Source organism: Heptranchias perlo, chromosome 6 (assembly GCF_035084215.1).
Source record: "Heptranchias perlo isolate sHepPer1 chromosome 6, sHepPer1.hap1, whole genome shotgun sequence".
NCBI lineage: Eukaryota > Metazoa > Chordata > Chondrichthyes > Hexanchiformes > Hexanchidae > Heptranchias > Heptranchias perlo.
In genome coordinates, this window is record NC_090330.1 from 37,190,500 (window position 1) to 37,212,047 (window position 21,548).

At 40.4% G+C, this 21,548-nt stretch overlaps 1 protein-coding gene across 1 annotated transcript in view; it reads right to left on the minus strand.

Moving 5' to 3' along the window:
- Positions 1 to 21,548, minus strand: part of acat1 (acetyl-CoA acetyltransferase 1) — a 29,498-nt gene that overhangs the window by 2,632 nt on the left and 5,318 nt on the right. The window contains exons 3-11 of the mRNA XM_067986129.1: positions 18,381 to 18,498; positions 16,725 to 16,820; positions 16,436 to 16,536; positions 15,984 to 16,127; positions 9,308 to 9,458; positions 6,152 to 6,247; positions 4,769 to 4,882; positions 3,254 to 3,318; positions 2,131 to 2,288 (exon numbers count right to left, since the gene is read on the minus strand). Of these exons, the coding sequence (XP_067842230.1) occupies positions 2,131 to 2,288; positions 3,254 to 3,318; positions 4,769 to 4,882; positions 6,152 to 6,247; positions 9,308 to 9,458; positions 15,984 to 16,127; positions 16,436 to 16,536; positions 16,725 to 16,820; positions 18,381 to 18,498 (1,043 nt within the window). The remainder of the gene's footprint in view (positions 1 to 2,130; positions 2,289 to 3,253; positions 3,319 to 4,768; positions 4,883 to 6,151; positions 6,248 to 9,307; positions 9,459 to 15,983; positions 16,128 to 16,435; positions 16,537 to 16,724; positions 16,821 to 18,380; positions 18,499 to 21,548) is intronic.

Below are 21,548 nucleotides of genomic sequence, written 5' to 3' on the forward strand. Positions count from 1 at the left end.
TCCAAGTGTTCTGTTATCACATCTTTTATAATAGACTAGCATTTTCCCCACTACTGATGTTAGGCTAACTGTTCTGTAATTCCCTGTTTTTCTCTCCCTCCTTTTTTAAATAGTGGGGTTACATTTGCCACCCTCCAATCTGTAGGAACTGTTCCAGAGTCTATAGAATTTGGGAAGATGATCATCAATGCATCCACTATTTCCAGGGTCACTTCCTTTATCAGGCCCTGGGGATTTGTTAGCCTTTAGCCCCTCCCTCTCACTAGACCCTTGATTCCTTAACATTTCTGGGAGGTTATTTGTGTCTTTCTTTGAAGACAGAACCAAAGTATGTGTTTAATTGTTCTGCCATTTCTTTGTTCCTCATTATAATTTCCCCCATTTCTGACTAAGGGACCTACATTTGTCTTCACTAATCTTTTTCTCTTGACATATTTATAGAAGCTTTTACAGTCAGTTTATATGTTCCCTGCTAGTTTACTCTCATAATCAATCTCTTTGTCCTCCTTTGCTGAATTCTGAACTCCTCAGGCTTGCTGCTTTTTCTGGCACTTTTATGTCTCCTCTTTGGATCTAATACTATCCCTAATTTCTTTTGTGAGCCATGGTTGAACCACCTATCCTGTTTTATTTTTGCGCCAGACAGGAATGAATAATTGTTGTAATTCCTGCACACGTTATTTAAATATTAGCCATTGCCTTTCCACCATCATCCCTTTTAGTAAAGTTCCCCAATCTATCATAGCCAACTCAAGGTGAATCTACACTAGGGTAGATTGTATATAATGTGTTGGACTAAATGGTCTTTAGTCATTCCATGCTTCAACAGCTACCATTACCTAACCAGACAGCAGGACTGACAAAACACAGGAGTTGGACACAATACATAAACAGCAAAAGATAGGATTAAGAAAATAACACCCTCAACTCTCAATAATACTGACACAAGTTCAGATTCCAAAGTTGAACCAGCCAATCTCATTGAGTGTATGGAATAAACACTGCATTTGGTTTCAGTATCCCCAAGGTGGTGAGGGGGAAATCATCCAGGGCTTCTGCTCTCACTTGATATCCAGTGACCCTCAAATTACATTATCTGCCTATATATTAGACACTACTTAGAAGTGATTTGTAGCACAGCATTTTGAGATGTTTCATCATGATGTGACACTATGCAGATACAGTCGTGTGTGTAAATGACAAGGACAGGATCAGGTGTGGTTGTAATGCCTCCCAAGTTTAATGGCTAAATGCTCATCTTCTAGGCTCCTACTTGAGGAATAGGCACTTGCACAAGGTACCAGAGACTGCCTAGAAACATAGAAAATAGGAGCAGCAGGTCATTCGGCCCTTCGAGCCTGCTTCACCATTCAATGTGATCAAGGCTGATCCTCTATCTCAATACCATATTCCCGCTCTCTCCCCATACCTCTTGATGCCTTTTGTGTCTAGAAATCCATCTAGCTCCTTTCTTAAATATATTCAGTGATTTGGCCTCCACTGCCTTCTGTGGTAGAGAATTCCACAGGTTCACCACCCTGAGTGAAGAAATTTCTCCTCATCTCAGTCCTATCCCATATCCTGAGACTGTGACCCCTCGTTCTGGACCCCCCAAGCAAGGGGAATCATCCAGTCTGTCTAGCCCTGTCAGAAATTTATATGTTTCAATGAGATCCCCTCTCATTCTTCTAAACTCGAGTGAATACAGGCCGAGTCGACCCAATCCCTCCTCATACGACAGTCCTGCCATCCCAGGGATCAGTCTGGTGAACCTTCGCTGCACTCCCTTCCCTCTATGGCAAGTATATCCTTTCTTAGATAAGGAGACCAAAACTGCACATAATACTCCAGGTGTGGTCTCACCAAGGCCCTGTATAACTGCAGTAAGACATCCTTGCTCCTATTCTCTAATCATCTTGCAATGAAGGCCAACATACCATTTGCCTTCCTAACTGCTTGCTGCACCTGCATGTTTGCTTTCAGTGACTGGTGTAACCATTCCTCAAGTGGGAGACTAGAAAATAAGCATTACAACCGCACCTGATCCTGTTCTTGAGGGGAGGGGGTAAATCTTTTGGAAACAGCTAATAGTTATGCAAAAAATTCTGAAGTAGAACTTAGTCCACTTACCCAATGGGGTGACCCAGAGATACTGCTCCACCGTTGATGTTAACTTTTTGAGGATCAATCTCTAACATTTTGATGTTAGCCAGAACGACAATGCTAAAAGCTTCATTAACCTCCCACATTGCAATATCTTCCTTCTTTATGCCAACTGTTTTAAGAAGCTGAAATTTTTTTTTAAAAAAAACATTAGTTGCACATTCAACTATTGTGATTCAGCCTGTTAATTGCTCAACTAGGACAGTTTGTGCACAGAAACTAAACTATCTACTTGGTCTTCATTTTCTTTTTTAATTTGTTATTATCTAATTTGTTATTAAGCAATCCCCATGTTGAAGCAAAAGAAAAGGTTTGACTTCTTACTAATGGGTCATAATCCAAGTCCCCAAACAGATTTTTACAATCTTAGTTGTACTATCCAGGGTTAGGGCAAAGAATAGGTTAAGTCATGCTAGCAAAGCTGCATTTATCATCCATCCCTAGTTGCCCCCTGAAAATGTGGGCCTTCTTGAACTGTAACAGTTCTGTGGTGTTAGTTTTCCCTCTAACTTTAGTTTTGCTAGGGAGATGCCATATATCCAGTAATTAATGGATTTTTGCAGGTTGGGTGTTTGTTTTTTTTTTTAAAAACGCACTTCTTAAAATTCCCAATTTGCCCTGGTCTTCACACTGAAAATTAGGTCCCAAAATGTGCATGTAATACATTAGTGATGTCATCCCATATGCTGCATAGTTCATGATTAATAGAATGCATGCACATCTCAGAATAGCACCACCTACTCCACCAGTGTGATTTCCCCCCCCCCCCCCCATTTCCCACACCAGCCATCCTGTGGGCATTGAGTGAGAATGATGTTTAGTGCTGAATTAAGAACAGTTATGTGCTATAGGCTTATGCCCATTAGGAACTAGATTGAGCCTGCCCAGTCTAATTTAATATAGGATCCCTACAGCCAGCAGACAGAGGAGATGCTCATCCCATCAATCTGGGCTGGATGTGAACTCCAGGTCCCAAAGGATCAAGTCCACAGTGTAACCCTGTGTGCTACCCCATTCCCAGATTTAGTTTTTCCTCCCTCCCCTGAAAATGTAATTATTTTTTGTATGGTTTTACACGCCACATATTTACCTTTGGTACAGCAACAGCAGGAGCAATTGGAAAATCAATTGGATCCACTGCTGCATCTCCAAACGCTGTGTAGAAAGTAAACAAGTTTTACTACACAAAGAAAACCAATGCACAAAGACCCACATAATCAGCTGAAAGAACAAAGACAGTTTGATCTTTAACAAAATTATTTTAAAATACTATAAATTGTTCCATCTTGGTTATCATCTCCCTTCAGAATTATAGTTGATAAAATTTCTTATCTTGAAGTTCCTATCTTTACAGAAGCCCCCAAGAGAATAGCACCATCTTTCTTCCCCCATCCCTGCAAAAATCATTAAAAATAATATAAGGTTCTATTATTAAGTATGTAGATATTTTACTTGACATACCTTCTGGATGCAGGTCTACAACTTAAGAAGTACAAACAAAAAATGGTAGTAAGATGGATTTCTAACACATTTCTTTACATGGCAAGCTGCCAGTTTTGCCATGTCATCTGTAGACGGCACCAAATGGAAGCTAGTCTCTTTCCAGAGAGGCTAAGTGAGTCATTGATGTACCGTGCCAACATGCCAACCTGTTTTTTTTTTTAAAAGTGAGCCCAACAGTGCTCAACGTTATTAGTGGCAAAATCAAAGAGCAAGTTCCGACAACTGCACACGTGCAGTCAAATGTGGAAATCTGGAACTTGCTCTTCCTGGTTCGCCGGCGATCTGACAGCTTTGCCTTAAAAGAACATCACCGGCAGCAATCAATGGACCAGCGCCAACTTGCTCTCCTACCCAGCTGGAAACTAACAATCTGAGCGTACCTGTTGTGGCGATATTAAAGTCTAAACTAAGTTTTAAGTAAGTCTTAATGACTGCCAAACAACCTCTCTAGCACTAAAAATTAACTTCTAATAATGTGGAGTCTCACAACTCCTGATTAGTAGTTTTCGGACGTTTAAATGTTTGGATGTTACTTTTTCCTTCTGTCTCTTTTATCTCAGTCTTTTAATCTTATCCTCTCTATTTTGTTTTCTCTGTAATTTTATAATACCTTATCAGGCACAACCGGGTTTTTAGTCTGCGCTGTTTGCTATGAACTGCACTTCCTGGTTCTCACAGCATAGCTTGCTTCATTTGGTTGGTTGAGGGGCGTTAGAGATCCTTTCACCACTCACACAGCCTGGGAAAGAACGCTGATGTTATTTGAACTCTCAGTTCAAGGAAGTTGCCGCCAAAAAGAATGCGGTAACTTAGTGGGTGAATTTAAATCTAATGAGCGGCAACCACTGCTGGTTTGCCACATGGAGCAATTTACGGGCCAGTATTTCTACTCAAATAATTCAAGTTGCATCCTTTAGCAACCTACTGAGAAAAGGAAGGGAATCTCAATATTTTTCCTTAAATGATCAAAACATTTTATGTGGTAAAGAGCTGGTAAGTCACAAACAGGTATGTATGTACTTTAAATTAAATAGGGCTACCTCAACCTCTCATGACTGGTGCACTTTTCTGCAGGAACAATACAGAAGAACTTGTTGCATACCTACAATTCTTGCCATTGGTGTAACATTTAACCTTTTAGCAGCCTCCACTGTCATTAGTACCAAAGCAGCTGCTCCATCATTTAAGGTACTTGCATTGGCAGCTGTAATTGTACCTGAAAAACAAATTCAACATAGTTTGTGGTATGGGTGTCAGAGCTTTAGGCCACTTTGCAGCCAGACTCTCATTAACAGAACAAACGGCAAGTTGAGAGCATTTAAAACAACTTTTAGGAGTTTTAAACATGCTGGGACATAACCATTGTGCATTAGATTGAACACAAAAGTTTTCAATAATCAATAAATATTTGGTAGAATTCTCTATTAGGGATCTCCCAGTACATTAATCATCCTTCAAAAATCTCTCCTGCTTGACTCTCCATGTTAAGTGCGTTTTGTAGTGGTTGCTATATTTTAGGATGTGGTTCCCATGGTACACAAAATCAGAATTTATGTAATTTAAAAAATAATTTACCACACTAGAAAAAGGGATCAAGAGAAATGACCACCATTTTGTTTGCTAAATGTATTGTCCACTGACAACACATTTAAAAAAAACTTGCATTTATATTGTACCTTTCATGACTTCAGGACGTCCCAAAGCGCTTTACAGCCAATGAAGTACTTTTGAAGTGTAGTCATTGTTGTAGAAAATGTGACAGCCAATTTGCGCACAGCAAGATCCAACAAACAGCAATGAGATAATGACCACATAATTTTTTTTATTAAACGTGGAGTTGACTGACATAAGTTGGTCTTAGTGGAAAATCATGCAGGAATCCATTTTGCTGATTTTTGTGTGGTCATAATACAAAGCTGATATTTCAAGAGCTAGTAGTGAGATTAGGTTGTACAATAGTTTACAGCTCATACATAGCACCATTTGTATCACTGTATTGATAAAACCTGATTACGCAGTTAACTGTAAATTTTAGGTAAATGAACTGTTAAATATTTTAAAAGAAAAAAGATGCATTCATACATTGCTTTACCATGTGTCTCAAACATCTCAAAGCAAATCACATACAAATTACTTTGCAATGCAGTGACTTATGTAGGCAAACACACCAACCATTTTGCAGACAAGATTAAACAAACAGCACTGAGACAAATAGTATACATTATTCTACGGTCTGCTGGTACTGATTGTGGGAAGAATGTAGACCAGACCACACTATTCTTATCTACAAATTTCCAACTGCATGTAAATTGAGGTTTATATTCCTTTTAGAAATATTTCAACTCTGAATAAATCACAAGATCTCATTAAAATCTACCAATTTATGATTAGATATATTTTTAAAGACATGAAGTAATTTAATATTTATGAATAATTTATTTTTATTCAGGCAAGTATTATAAACTATTCGTATAGATGTACCTACCATTTTCTCTCTGGAAGACTGGTTTGACCTTTGGAACTTTAGTAAAGTCCACACGTTTGTACTCTTCGTCTTCACTGATCACAAGATCTGGTTTACCTGAGTTAAGAGGAGAAACAATCACCATTCTGATCTATGAACTGGGGAAATAGAACACTTCAACTTGGGACAGCACAACACAACATTCTTGTTGGTAATCTACAAAAGGACAGCTGAAGTAAATTTTTACATTATATTCAGGTGTGAGCATTGCCACAGCCATATCATATCAAGTTCACAGAGTCTCTACACCCTAACAAGAAATATATAATGTAACATTTGACCTCAAACATTGAACACAAATTATAGGATGAAATTATTTCAGTAATGAATACCATGATCAATTATGTATCACATTTAAAAACTAGCATACAAATTTCATTCAGGTAAATGGGTTTTAATTCTTTATTTCTTTCATTAATAAAGTGCAAATACTGTTCTATCCCACAAGGAATATCATCCACCCCTTTCCCCAAATATATTCTTCAATAGGGTATTTGGACCTTCGAAGGAACACAAGAAAAAAATTCAGGGGGAACACCAACCATGGTAGTACTGACGAGGGGGGAAAAAAGGTTGCAACAGATATCAATTAGAGGCTAGAAATTAGAGCAGACGAGCCTTTTCTTATATTGTGTCTACGAGTGTGAGGTATTAGAACGAAGTCCATCTAGATATGGCTTACACTAGTGTTTCACCGGTATGAAGTTAATCTCCTTATGAACCATACTGAAAATTCTTTAAACGAGAACTGTTCAGCAGCATCGAAGAAGAGTATTATAAATTCCTGATGAATGCAAATCATTTGTTGCATTTTTAAAAAGTAGATAATCAAAAAAATAAACAAACAAGCCATAGGCTTCAGTAGATAATCCCATTCTAACTAAGATGAGAAGCAGGAGCTTTATGGAGATACTAAAAACTGCAAAGACATTATTGAAAAAGAACTACACTTTCCTCCAAGACTTAATGAAATATTTTGAAAGGGGGAGGATTTGTTCAAAGTTCATTTTCTCCATTGTTTTCCTACCCCAGTTATGCAATTTCAAAAAAATTTGTTCATGGGATGTGGGTGTCACTGGCAAGGCCAGCATTTATTGCCCATCCCTAATTGCCCTTGAGAAGATGGTGGTGCAGTCCGTGTGGTGACTGTTCTCCCACAGTGCTGTTAGGTAGGAGGTCCAGGATTTTGACCCAGCGACGATGAAGGAACGGCGATATATTTCCAAGTCGGGATGGTGAGACTTGGAGGGGAACATACAGGTGGTGGTGTTCCCATGTGCCTGCTGCTCTTGTCCTTCTAGGTTGTAGATGTCGTGGGTTTGGGAGGTGCTGTCGAAGAAGCCTTGGCGAGTTGCTGCAATGCATCCTGTGGATGGTACACACTGCAGCCACGGTGAGTCGGTTGGTGGAGGGAGTGAAAGTTTAGGGTGGTGGTTCGGGTGCCAATCAAGCGGGCTGCTTTGTCCTGGATGGTGTCGAGCTTCTTGAGTGTTGTTGGAGCTGCAGTCATCCAGGCAAGTGAAGAGTATTCCACCATACTCCTGACTTGTGCCTTGTAGATGGTGGAAAGGCTTTGGGGAGTCAGGTGAGTCACTTGCCGCAGAATACCCAGCCTCTGACCTGCTCTCGTAGCCACAGTATTTATGTGGCTGGTCCAGTTAAGTTTCTGGTCAATGGTGACCCCCAAGATGTTGATGGTGGGGGATTTGGCGATGGTGATGCCGTTGAATGTCAAGGGGAGGTGGTTAGATTCTCTCTTGTTGGAGATGTTCATTGCCTGGCACTCGTCTGGCACGAATGTTACCTGCCACTTATGAGCCCAAGCCTGGATGTTGTGCAGGTCTTGCTGCATGCGGGCACGGACTGCTTCGTTATCTGAGGGGTTGCAAATGGAACTGAACACTGCAATCATCAGCGAACATCCCCATTTCTGACCTTATGATGGAGGGAAGGTCATTGATGAAGCAGCTGAAGATGGTTGGGCCTAGGACACTGCTCTGAGGAACTCCTGGGGCTGATATGATTAGCCAACAACAACCACTACCATCTTCCTTTGTGCTTGGTATGACTCCAGCCACTCAAGAGTTTTCCCCGATTCCCACTGACTTCAATTTTACTAGGGCTCCTTGGTGCCACACTCGGACAAATGCAGCCTTGATGTCAAGGGCAGTTACTCTCACCTCACCTCTGGAATTCAGCTCTTTTGTCCACGTTTGGATCAAGGCTGTAATGAGGTCTGGAGCCAAGTGGTCCTGGCAGAACCCAACCTGAGCATCGGTCAGCAGGTTATCGGTGAGTAAGTGCCGCTTGAAAGCACTGTCGACGGCACCTTCCATCACTTTGCTGATGATTGAGAGTAGACTGATAGGCCGGTAATTTGCCGGATTGGATTTGTCCTGCTTTTTGTGGACAGGACATATCTGGGCAATTTTCCACATCGTCAGGTAGATGCCAGTGTTGTAGCTGGAACAATTTGGCTAGAGGCGCGGCTAGTTCTGGAGAACAAGTCTTCAGCACTACAGCCGGGATGTTGTCGGGGCCCATAGCCTTTGTTGTATCCAGTGCACTCAGCCGTTTCTTGATATCACGTGGAGTGAATCGAATTTCTTAGGTGGGAGGTCAAATTGACGCTCTGTTCCATAGATCGTTACACACTTGAGTCAACATTTGGAGCATGATACTGATTCAGGGTTTTCCATCCCTTGCTTCCTGCATTAGGTCCCTAGACTCTGCTTGATACCTCTTAAAAAGGACAAAGCAACGCGTGCAAGGGACCAACTATCTATGTATAACAACTCACCCTTCCAAATTTTCTTCCTTTTGGGAAAAATGCCTAGCTTATACTTGACACTTCCAGCAGATAGGAGCTTGCTTCATGGGAAATTTCAGACAGGAACCCACATCCAGCATCAGTACAGTTCCATATGATAAATACTGTTAAACAAAATTATTCCTTTGTAGGCACTCAGGAGACCACAGTGCAGGATATAAGATGCACACAGTAAAAACTGCAATGCATGTTTTAACTTTGTGGATACAAACATTCCAAGGATTATATACAAAATTTATGGGAAAAATACACTGAAGGAGGATAACAGAAAGACTGTGCACAATTACCTTTTTGTGGAATGCTAACAGAAACCACTTCTTTTACCAGGATCTTTGAATCCCAAGATGCTTTGCTTCTAGTATATGAACTAATTGCATAAGTATCTTGTTCTTCACGTGAAATATTAAATTTCTTTGCAGTATTCTCAGCACAGTTACCCTGTAACAAATCAGAATTATACAAATAAAATACAAGATTCATGGAAGGAGGCCATTCAGCCCATCAAGTCAGCACCGGCTCTATGCAAGAGCAATCCAGCTTGTCCCACTCCTGCCCTTTCACTGTAGCCTTGGAAATGTTTTCCTTTCAAAATACTTATCCAGTTCGCTTTTGAAGGCCACGATTGAATCTGCCTTCACCAACCCCTCGGGCAGTGCATTCCAGATCCTAACCACTCTCTGTAAAGATGTTTTTCCTGATGTCACCTTTGGTTCTTTTGCCAATCACCTTAAATCTATGTTCTCTGGTTCTTGACCCTTCCGCCAATGGGAAGTTTCTCTCTATCTACTCTGTCTCGACCCTTCATGATTTTGAATACCTCTATCAAATCTCCTCACAACCATCTCTGTTCAAAGGAGAACAACCCCAACTTCTCTCGTCTATCCATGTAACTAAAGTCCCTCTTCCCTGGAATCATTCTAGTCTCTCTCTCTACACGCACGGTGCCCAGAACTGGACACAATACTCCAGTTGTGGCCGAACCGGTGTTTTATAAAGCTTCAACATGACTTCCATACTTTTGCACTCTATGCCTCTATTTATAAAGCCCAGGATCTCGTATGCTTTTTTAACCACTTTCTCAACTCGCCCTGACACCTTCAACGATTTGTGCACATAGTGAATAATAATAGAATTACATAAAATTTACAGCAGAAACAGGTCATTCAGCCCAACAGTTCCATGCCGGGGTTTATGCTCCACACGAGCCTTCTTCACCTAACCCATCAACATGTCCTAATATTCCTTTCTCCCTCATATGTTTATCCATATTCCCCTTAAAAGCATTTATGCTATTTGCCTCAACTATTTCTTGTGGTAGCAAGTTCCACATTCTCACCACTCTGAGCAAAGAAATTTCTCCTGAATTCCCTATTGGATTTATTAGTGACTATCTTATATTTATGGCCCCTGGTGTAACATAGGCATAGTGGTCTTAATGGGGGACTTTAACCTTCACATAGATTGGGAAAAGCAGACTAGCAACTGTCAGAAAGGTAGTGAATTTCTTGAGTGTGTCCGGGATCGTTTTCTACAGCAATATGTCCTAGAGGCAACAAGGGGGCAAGCCATACTAGATTTAGTAATGAGTAATGAACCAGATTTAGTTAACGACTTAACTGTGCGTGAACATCTATCCAATAGCGATCATAACATGATGGAGTTCAATGTAGTGTTTGAAAGGGAAAAAAGTGAATCAGCTGCTAAGATTCTAGACTTGGGTAAGGCCGACTTCAATGGGATGAGACAGAGACTGTCCACAGTAAACTGGGCAAATCTGTTAAGGGTAAAACGACTGATGATCAGTGGGAAATGTTTAAAGAAACATTTAACGAGATACAGAACCGGTTTATACCCCTGAGGAGCAAGAACTTTACTTGCCAAAAAAAACAGCCATGGACAACTAAAGAGGTAAGGGACAGTATAAGACATAAGGAAAGGGCATACAAAAAGGCAAAAAAATGGCACAGATCCTGGCGAATGGGAAAGATACAAAGATCAACAAAGGATTACAAAACAGATAGTAAGAGCTACAAATGGGGTATGAAAAGAGAGTATGAAAAGAAACTAGCAAGGGATATCAAAACCAATACGAAGAACTTTTATAGTTATATTAGGAAAAAGAGGGTGGTCAAGAGCAGTGTTGGCCCCTTAAAAACTGAAAGTGGGGATATTGTCATTGACAATGGGGAAATGGCGGACATGTTGAACAATTACTTTGCGTCAGTATTTACAGTAGAAAAAGAGGATAGCATGCCGAAAATCCCAAGAAAACTAATATTGAATCGGGGACAGGGACTCGATAAAATTAACATAAGTAAAGCAACAGTAATGAAGAAAATAATAGCACTAAAGAGTGGCAAATCCCCAGGACCAGATGGTTTCCATCCCAGGGTTTTAAAGGAAGTAGGTGAGCACATTGCAGATGCCCTAACTATAATCTTTCAAAGTTCTCTAGATTCAGGAACTGTCCCTCTAGATTGGAAAATTGCACATGTCACTCTGCTTTTTAAGAAAGGAGAGAGAGGGAAACCAGGGAATTATAGACCAGTTAGCCTAACATCTGTTGTGGGGAAATTGCTGGAGTCTATAATTAAGGATAGGGTGACTGAACACCTCGAGCATTTTCAGCTAATCAGAGAGAGCCAGCATGGATTTGTGAAAGGTAGGTCGTGCCTGACAAACCTGATTGAATTTTTTGAAGAGGTGACTAAAGTAGTGGACAGGGGAATGTCAATGGATGTTATTTATATGGACTTCCAGGAGGCATTTGATAAGGTCCCACATAAGAGATGTTAGCTAAGATAGAAGCCCATGGAATTGATGGAAAAGTACGGACTTGGTTAGGAAGTTGGCTGAGCGAAAGGCGACAGAGAGTAGGGATAATGGGTAAGTACTCACATTGGCAGGATGTGACTAGTGGAGTCCCGCAGGGATCTGTCTTGGGGCCTCAATTATTCACATTATTTATTAACAACTTAGATGAAGACATAGAAAGTCTCATATCTAAGTTTGCCGATGACACAAAGATTGGTGGCATTGTAAGCAGTGTAGATGAAAACATAAAATTACAAAGGGATATTGATAGATTAGGTGAATGGGCAAAACTGTGGCAAATGGAATTCAAGGTAGACAAATGTGAGGTCATCCACTTTGGATCAAAAAAGGATAGAACAGGGTACTTTCTAAATGGTAAAAAGTTAAAAACAGTGGATGTCCAAAGGGACTTAGAGGTTCAGGTACATAGATCATTGAAGTGTCATGAACAGGTGTAGAAAATAATCAATAAGGCTAATCGAATGCTGGCCTTTATATCTAGAGGGCTGGAGTACAAGGGGGCAGAAGTTATGCTGCAGCTATACAAAACCCTGGTTAGACCGCATCTGGAGTACTGTGAGCAGTTCTGGACACCGCACCTTCGGAAGGACATATTGGCCTTGGAGGGAGTGCAGCGTAGGTTTACTAGAATGATACCCGGACTTCAAAGGTTAAGTTATGAGGAGAGATTACACAAATTGGGGTTGTATTCTCTGGAGTTTAGAAGGTTAAGGGGTGATCTGATCGAAGTTTATAAGATATTAAGGGGAACAGATAGGGTGGATAGAGAGAAACTCATTTCTGCTGGTTGGGGATTCTAGGAGTAGGGGGCACAGTCTAAAAATTAGAGCCAGACCTTTCAGGAGTGAGATTAGAAAACATTTCTACACACAAAGGGTGGTAGAAGTTTGGAACTCTTTTCCGCAAACGGCAATTGATACTAGCTCAATTGCTAACTTTAAATGTGAGATAGATAGCTTCTTGGCAACCAAAGGTATTAAGGGATATGGGCCAAAGGCAGGTATATGGAGCTAGATGACAGATCAGCCATGATCTTATCAAATGGCGGAGCAGGCACGAGGGGCTGAATGGCCTACTCCTGTTCCTATGGTTTTGGACTCCCCCACAAGTGGAAACATCTCTACGTCTACCCTATCAAACCCCTTCATAATTTTAAAGACCTCTATTAGGTCACCCCTCAGCCTTCTATTTTCTAGAGAAAAGAGCCACAGTTTGCTCAGTCTTTTCTGATAGTTATAACCTTTTTCAGTTCTGGTATCATCCTTATAAATCTTGTTTGCACCTTCTCCAGTGCCTCTATATCCTTTTTGTAATATGGAGACCAGAACGATGTATAGTCCTCTTAAATGTGGTCTAACCAAGGTTCTATACAAGTTTAATATAACTTCCCTGCTTTTCAATTCTATTCCTCAAGAAATTAACCCCAGTGCTTTGTTTGCATTTTTATGGCCTGGTTAACTTGCGTTGCTACTTTTAATGATTTATGCATGTGTACCCCTAGATCCCTTTGCTCCTCTACCCCATTTAATCATTTTGTAGTCCTGAAAAGTTTACAGAATATGGTTTTACAACTTCCCTAGCTATTTATTCCATGTTACTTTCAGGATGCAGTTGACAATAACATTAATGTGATTATACATTATATATAAAATATGCTCGGAAATCAGAATGAAAATCAATATTAAACTTGTAGTTTGCAATTTAAATTAATTTATGCCAAACATTACAACTGATACTGAGCAGTTAATGTTTACTAAATCAATTATTCACAAGAGCGGAGAGTCTTTGTTAGACTGCAAAAATTGGAAACTAATTGACCTTAACAATGCATCTTTTTAAAAATGATTCCATTTCTTTTTAATGAAATGTGCATATTTGACTTTCCACATGGACAGTTTTATCATCACAGCTTAGGAGATTGATCACTGAAAGCTGGTATGTGTTTTTCAGCATATCCAGTTATTTTCCCTTTCAAGTCAACCTGCTCTGAACAGCACTAGATTTATTGAGTAATATTCATTCACAAAATTAAGTTTCTTCGGTTTCTAAAAAGTCAATGATCAAGCCGTTGTCTGTGGGCTGGACTAGCAACTCTAGTACCAAAACATTCTTTGAAACACCTTACAGGAACCGATACTTTTAATCACCATATTGTGGCACCCTTTATTTCCCCAAGTATGGAATTTGTGACTCCCCCCACCACCCCCCGACCTTCATTATTATTTTATTTTACTTTACACTTCCTTAGAAAAAAAGCCTTAGGATGACAAGCTAGACAGCAATCTCAAGAACATAAGAAATAGATAGCAGGAGCAGGAGTAGGCCATATGGCCCCTCGAGCCTGTTCCGCCATTCAGTAAGATCATGGCTGATCTTCGACCTCAACTCCACTTTCCCGCCCAATCCCCATATCCCTTGATTCCCTTAAGAGTCCAAAAATCTATTGGTCTCAGCCTTGAATATACTCAATGACTCAGCATCCACAGTCCCCTGGGGTTGAGATTGCCAAAGATTCACAACCCTCTGAGTGAAGAAATTCCTCCTCATCTGAGTTCTAAATGGCTGACCCCTTATCCTGAGACTGTGTCCCCTAGTTCGAGACTCTCCAGCCAGGGGAAAAAGCCTATCATCTACCTTGTCAAGCTCTTTAAGAATTTTATACATTTCGATGAGATCACCTCTCATTCTTCTAAACTCCTGAGAATATAGGCCCATTTTACTCAATCTCTCCTCATAGGACAACCCTCTCCTCCCAGGAATCAATCTAATGAACCTTCGTTACACTGCCTCTAAGGCAAGTACATCCTTCCTTAGGTAAGGACACCAAAACTGTACACAATACTCCAGGTGTGGTCTCACCAGAGCCCTGTACAATTGTAGCAAGACTTCCTTACTATCATACTCCAACCCCCTTGCAATAAAGGCCAACATACCATTTGCCTTCCTAATTGCTTGCTGTACCTGCAAGTTAACTTTGTGTTTCCTGTACAAGGACACCCAAATCTCTATGAACACCAACATTTGATACTTTCTTACCAGAAAATATTCAGTTTTTCTATTCTTCCTACCAAAGTAAATAACCTCACATTTCCCCACATTATACTCCATCTGCCACCTTCTTGCCCACTCACTTAGCCTGTCTATATCCCTTTCCAGGCTCTGTGCCCTCCTCACAGCTTACTTTCCCACCTAGCTTTGTATCATCAGTAAATTTGGGTACATTACACTCGGTCCCATTAATACAGATTGTAAATAGCTGAGGCCCAAGCACTGATCCTTGCGGCACCCCACTAGTTACAGCCTGCCAACCTGAAAATGACCCGTTTATTAATACACTCTGTTTTCTGTCAGTTAACCAATCCTCTATCCATGCCCCCAACCCCATGAGCCCTTATCTTGTATAACAACCTTTTGCGTGACATCTTATCGAATGCCTTTTGAAAATCCAAATATACTACACCCGCTGGTTCCCCTTTATCTATCCTGCTAGTTACAGCCTCAAAAACCTCTAATAAATTTGTCAAACATGATTTCCCTTTCATAAAACCATGTTGACTCTGCCTAATCATATGATGATTTACGTGCCCCGTTACCACTTCCTTAATAATGGATTCCAGCATTTTCCCAACGACTGATGTCAGGCTAACTGGCTTGTAGTTCCCTGTTTTCCCTCTCCCTCCTTTCTTGAATAGCAGTGTTACATTTGCTATCTTTCAATCCATTGAGACCATTCTAGAATCTAGGGAATTCTGGACTCAGCCAGGAAACATATTTAGAAATGCATGCAGGGAAATCCTTTTAAACACACATAGGTAGCCAAAATCTAAGTTGTATGCATGAAGTAATAAAATATAACTGCAGAGAAATTGCATCAAATATTTTAAAAGAATATAAATGACTGCTGCTAGCCAACCTAAACTCCCTTCCACAGTCTGAACGTAATGAGAGGGAGATTCCAGTAAACAATACTGTTTCTGCACTTAAGTTATCCAATGCATACTTCAGATCACAGCACTGGAGTAAGTTCAAATTAGATTTTGCAAAAGATATTCAATATCTGGCTCCATTTCCAATGCATAAATACAACAAATTGCGAAGAAACAAGTTTACAGAAAAGGGAATACTTGCCATATGAATTTTGTTGTAGACATCTGTTAACCCATCCTTTACAATCAGGTCCTCCAATTTTACACCTCCATAAGTTGGTGGTTCTCTGCCCATTACATATGGTACATTAGACATACTCTCCATCCCACCAGCAACCATTACCTCCTGAGGTGCAGGGAAAAAACTGATATCAATGATATTTACATTGAAAAAAGGAAAAATATGAACAGTGGATTCATAAAAAAAGTGTATTTAACCTTACTTTAAATATGTTTTAGGGATTTTCGCCATTGAGCTTTCAGCTATGTTACTGCTTTTACATACTGTATTAGATTCTACAAGCAACCCTACTTGGAAAACAAGTAGATTAAGAACAATTCACTACAATAGAAACCAAATTTTGGATTAATTAGCAACCAGAACCTTAAAAAAAAAATCACACGAATCTTCATCAATGCACAAAACAAAAATACCTGATGTCCACACATAAGACTTTGCGCTGCCAGCATGACTGACTTCATTCCAGAGGCACAGACCTTGTTGACTGTTGTTGCAGGTGTGGAGACTGGTAAGCCTAAATCAAGAGAAATATGTTTTCCAACGTCAAATATCATCCAGAACTTTTAGTCATCTAGAACTTTTAGAATAACTGGTTTCTCTGACATTTAACCAACACAGCTAGTGTCAGAATTTTATTTATGACCAAACCCAAAAGTCTGCTCCAAATTCTTCCACCTAGTTATATGAACTGCAGTACATTACCTGCACCAAGGGCAGATTGTCTAGCAGGAGCCTGCCCTTCCCCAGCCTGTAGAACATTGCCCATATACACTTCTTTCACTTCTTCTGGAGGAATCCCTGTTAATTAAACCAATATATTACTATTATGCACCAAATTCTACTACATATAAATATTTAAATAACTTACACACCTGTAGAACATAAACATTGCAATGTGTTAAGATTTCAATGGAAAAATTCCTTATATCTTTTGGCCTACAGAAATATGGATTAATCATTTATGCAGCAAGTTGTAATTATCTGGAATGCACTGCCTGAAAGGGTGGTGGCAGCAGATTCAATAGTAACTTTCAAAAAGGGAATTGGATACATACTTGAAGGGAAAACATGTACAGGGCTACAGGGAAAGAGCAGGGGAAATGGGACTAATTGGATAGCTCTTTCAAAGAGCCAGCACAGGCATGATGGGCTGAATGGCCTCCTCCTATACTGTACCTACTGTGATATTAGTGCAGTCGACTAATAGTCCAATGTACTGTGCTATAGATCAGTAGGATTTAAGTTCATCCCATGATTTTTGCTCTCAGCTGTGCCAATGGAGCAATGTCAAGTAGAAGCCATGCACTTCACAATATAGAGGGAAGGAAATATTTGGTAAATCATTTCAATCTGCTCTTATGTACCTCCTAGCTTACAAATCAGTACAGATATACTAGAGAAAAATGCATTGCTTTGTGCACTTACCCCACCTTTAAAAAAGGTAATAAACTTGGCAAATTACGTTTTTAAAAAGAATCTATAAACAAGAGTCACATCATGCTAACACTTGAAAAACCAGTATCGACCCTATACTAGAGTAACTTCATTATATTATTAACTCATAAATCAAAATTGTGTTCAGAATTATTAAAATGTTTCTCACAATGTAAGTTTGATGCTGATTTTTCCCAGAAACCATTGATGGTTTAACATGTGAATTTCCACATTATATTTTTCTTGTTAAGCTTCCTAGCATCAAATGTAATTTATGAAAGTCTCTCAGTCGAGTCTTACTGTGAATATTCAAGCCAAAACAAATAATGAAGTTTCTATGAACTCTTTCACATAGTTCTGCAATTTTGCACAGCGAAACACAAACATCCTAAGGCTGCTTTGTTTGTCAAACTGTGCAAATTACTTAGCATGTATTGGTGTTCTTTTGTGATCTGTAGTACAATCACAGCCACCACCAGACATCATTAATATGTTGGCGACTACAAGGTATCATGTTAGCACAGGTAAAGAACTTTGGAAACTGGAATAGGAAAAAAGTGCTACTCAGCTCACAAACAACTTCCACCTTCCTCATATCATGGTACCATGCCTATATTACTCTACTTTTTTGCTTGAACAATAAAACGGTGATATATTTTTGAAAAATGCTTCAGCTGAGTCTATTAATGAATTTGAAGTCTGAAGTAGTTACTTCTCAAGTTACATTTAACTTTCACTTTTGTTACATTACATCTCTTTTTTTCTGCCTGTCCAGCATTATAAAGTTTGCCATTTCATCTTACCAATTTCCTTTTATAAATGCATCTCATTTTTATTCTGTAGCTCTATTCTGCAAAAAAAAAGGGCAACTAAAGCTGAAGGAAATGTTTTTAATTCAATGAAGAATAGAAGATACACTCATACCTGCTCGTTCAATGGCAGCTCTTATCGAAATTGAACCAAGCTGAGTGGCTGTTAATGAAGAAAGGCATCCCTTAAATGATCCAATGGGGGTTCTGGCTGCACTTGCAATGATCACCTCCTGTATTTTTAAAAACATTGAAGTCTGGTATTAATATAGATGTTCAATTGTAACTGAAATTTTAAATGAGGTAGACTAAATATATTATGTCCCTTAGAAAGTATTTTTATAGGATTCTACCGAGATGTCAACTATTTAAGGCAGTGAATATTGGAGCCAGAAAGATGAGATAGTAGGTTAGATTTCTTGTCGGAGTTGTTAGTTGATCTTAGCTGAGCAGTGGTAGAGGAGGTGTAATCGGCCTCAGTGCCCCTTGGTTAATAGAAGCAAAATCAGGCATGGTTCTCACTCCTGATCACTGTCCAGTAACCCCTGCTGGAAAATGCTGTGAATGCATGTCAGGTGAGGAGATCTGTTTCAGCTGTAATGATCGAGCGCAGTCAAATAAGCTGCCGACATTCCCTGTCACACATGAAAATTAGCCACTTGTGAAAGGTATTGGAGTGCCTAGAGAACCGTACCCCAGGCCATCCTGTCAGCTGAGTAGGTTCCTCAGTCTAAAATTCCTTCTCTAAATTCCGCCGATTCTCCAACTCCATCTCCTTTAAAAGCTGCTTTACAATCCACGTCTATGACCAAGCTTTTGGTCACTCAATATCTCCTCCTTTGACTCGGCATCCAATTTTGATCCTTATGCTTCCATGAAATACCTTGGGACATCTTTCTACATTAAATGTGCTATATAAATGCAAGCTAACAGAGGAGAAATGGGAGAAAATTGGTAAAAGAGGTGAGGGGGAAGAAAAGTTGTGAGCACAATACACTGGGCACTTGCTAGAGTCATTTAGTATTATCACTGCTAGCCTGCAGAATTCCATTAAATGGTTTTAAAAATTACACATACACTTATAGTTAAACTGCTTCCTCACTTAGTCCAGACCAAGTAGGAATTGCTAACACATCAGCAATTGGTTTTCCATGACCATTGTTCTATTTACTGTTTTAACTGCTTTGAAACTATTCTCTGAAGAATTTTCCACATAATCCCATTTTATGCTCTGGTTGCTAAAGGGAAAGATAAATGGGAAAAATAGATAAAATGGACACTATCTGGTGGAAATCTGGCAGTGCCATAGCACCATCAAAGGTATAGCAGTGCAGAACTTATGCCCACCACTTCCATTCGCCAATGATCCTGTACCCAATCCTATTTAAATAATTGGGGCACGCACCTACACTTGTGGCACAACAGAGGTGTCCATCCCGCTGGCTCATATGGAAACTCAAAGCAGCACCCTGTTGCTCCAAAAAGGTAACAGGAGGCTCAAATCGGCTCATTGATCCAAGGGAACATCAGGGTCATTTAGTTAAGGTAACTGATCCCTCTGGGATCGATTATCATTGCATTTTTTAAAAAATTCATTCATGGGATGTGGGCATTGCTGGCAAAGCCAGCGTTTATTGCCCATCCCTAATTGCCCTTCAGGAGGTGGTGGTGAGCCGCCTTCTTGAATCGCTGCAGTCCATGTGGTGACGGTTCTCCCACAGTGCTGTTAGGTAGTGAGTTCCAGGATTTTGACCCAGCGGCGATGAAGGAACAGCGATATATTTCCAAGTCAGGATGGTGAGTGACTTGGAGGGGAATATGCAGGTCATGGTGTTCCCATGTGCCAGCTCGGTCAGTAGTGGTGCTACCGTGCCACTTTTGATGATGGATATTGAAGTCCCCCACCCAGAGTACATTCTGTGCCCTTGCTACCCTCAGTGCTTCCTCCAAGTGGTGCTCAACATGGAGGAGTACCAATTCATCAGCTGAGGGAGGGCAGTAGGTGGTAATCAGCAGGAGGTTCCCTTACCCATGTTTGACCTGATGCCATGAGACTTCATGGGGCCCGGAGTCAATGTTGAGGACTCCCAGGGCCACTCCCTCCTGACTGTATACCACTGTGCCGCCACCTCTGGTGGGTCTGTCCTGCCAGTGGGACAGAACATACCCAAGGATGGCGATGGAGTCTGGGATGTTGGCTGAAATGTATGATTCTGAGAGTATGGCTATGTCAGCTGTTGCTTGACTAGTCTGTGGGACAGCTTCTCCCAATTTTGGCACAAGTCCCCAGATGTTAGTGAGGAGGACTTTGCAGGGTCGACTGGGCTTGGTTTGCCTTTGTTGTATCCGGTGCCTAGTGGTCCGATGCCGGGTGGTCCGTCCAGTTTTATTCTCATGTCTTTTTGTAGCAGGACTGTACAACTGAGTGGTTTGCTAGGCCATTTCAGAGGCAGGGCAATACTGGGAGCATGAAACTATGTACCAAGATGGTATGATTCAATGCTACAAGGCACCATGGTAAGGAAACAATGCAAGAATTATCTGCTACAAATCAGAAAAAAACGTGCAAAATTCATACTATCATGATCATGTGGATATTGAGAACAGATGATCTGTTCCTTCATTTTGCAGAGTTGGGAGAATCACAAGTACTGTGATAGTACCAAATTTTTAAAATCCAGTAGCATTGGTCTTGCTCAGCGAATGCATACCACCGCACCATAGAAATTTACAATACAGAAGGAGGCCAGTCATCATGTGTATGCCAGTTCTTTGCTAGAGCAATCCAAAACTAATCCCACTCTCTCCCCATAAGCTTTGTACCTTCCTATGCTTCAAATATATATCTAATTTTCCTTTAAAAAGGTGCAAAGGTCCCTGCCTCAATTATTCTCTACAGCAAAACATCCTCTGCTACAACAACCCTCTGTGTAAAAAAAAATTCTCCTAAACTCTCTTCTCACTCTGTGACTGTTTAAAATTGATGACCACCCATCACAGACTATCCAACCAGAGCAAAGAGTCTTTTTTAAAATTCATTCGTGGGATGTGGGCATCGCTGACAAGGCCAGCATTTATTGCCCATCCTTAGTTGCCCTTGAGAAGGTGGTGGTGGGTCAGCTTCTTCAACCGTGTGGTGAAGGTGCTCCCACAATGCTGTTAGGGAGCTCCAGGATTTTAACCCAGCGATAATGATATATGCCCAAATCAGAATGGTGTGTTACTTGGTTGGGATCGTGAAGGTGATGGTGTTCCCATGCACCGGCTACTTTTGTCCTTTTAA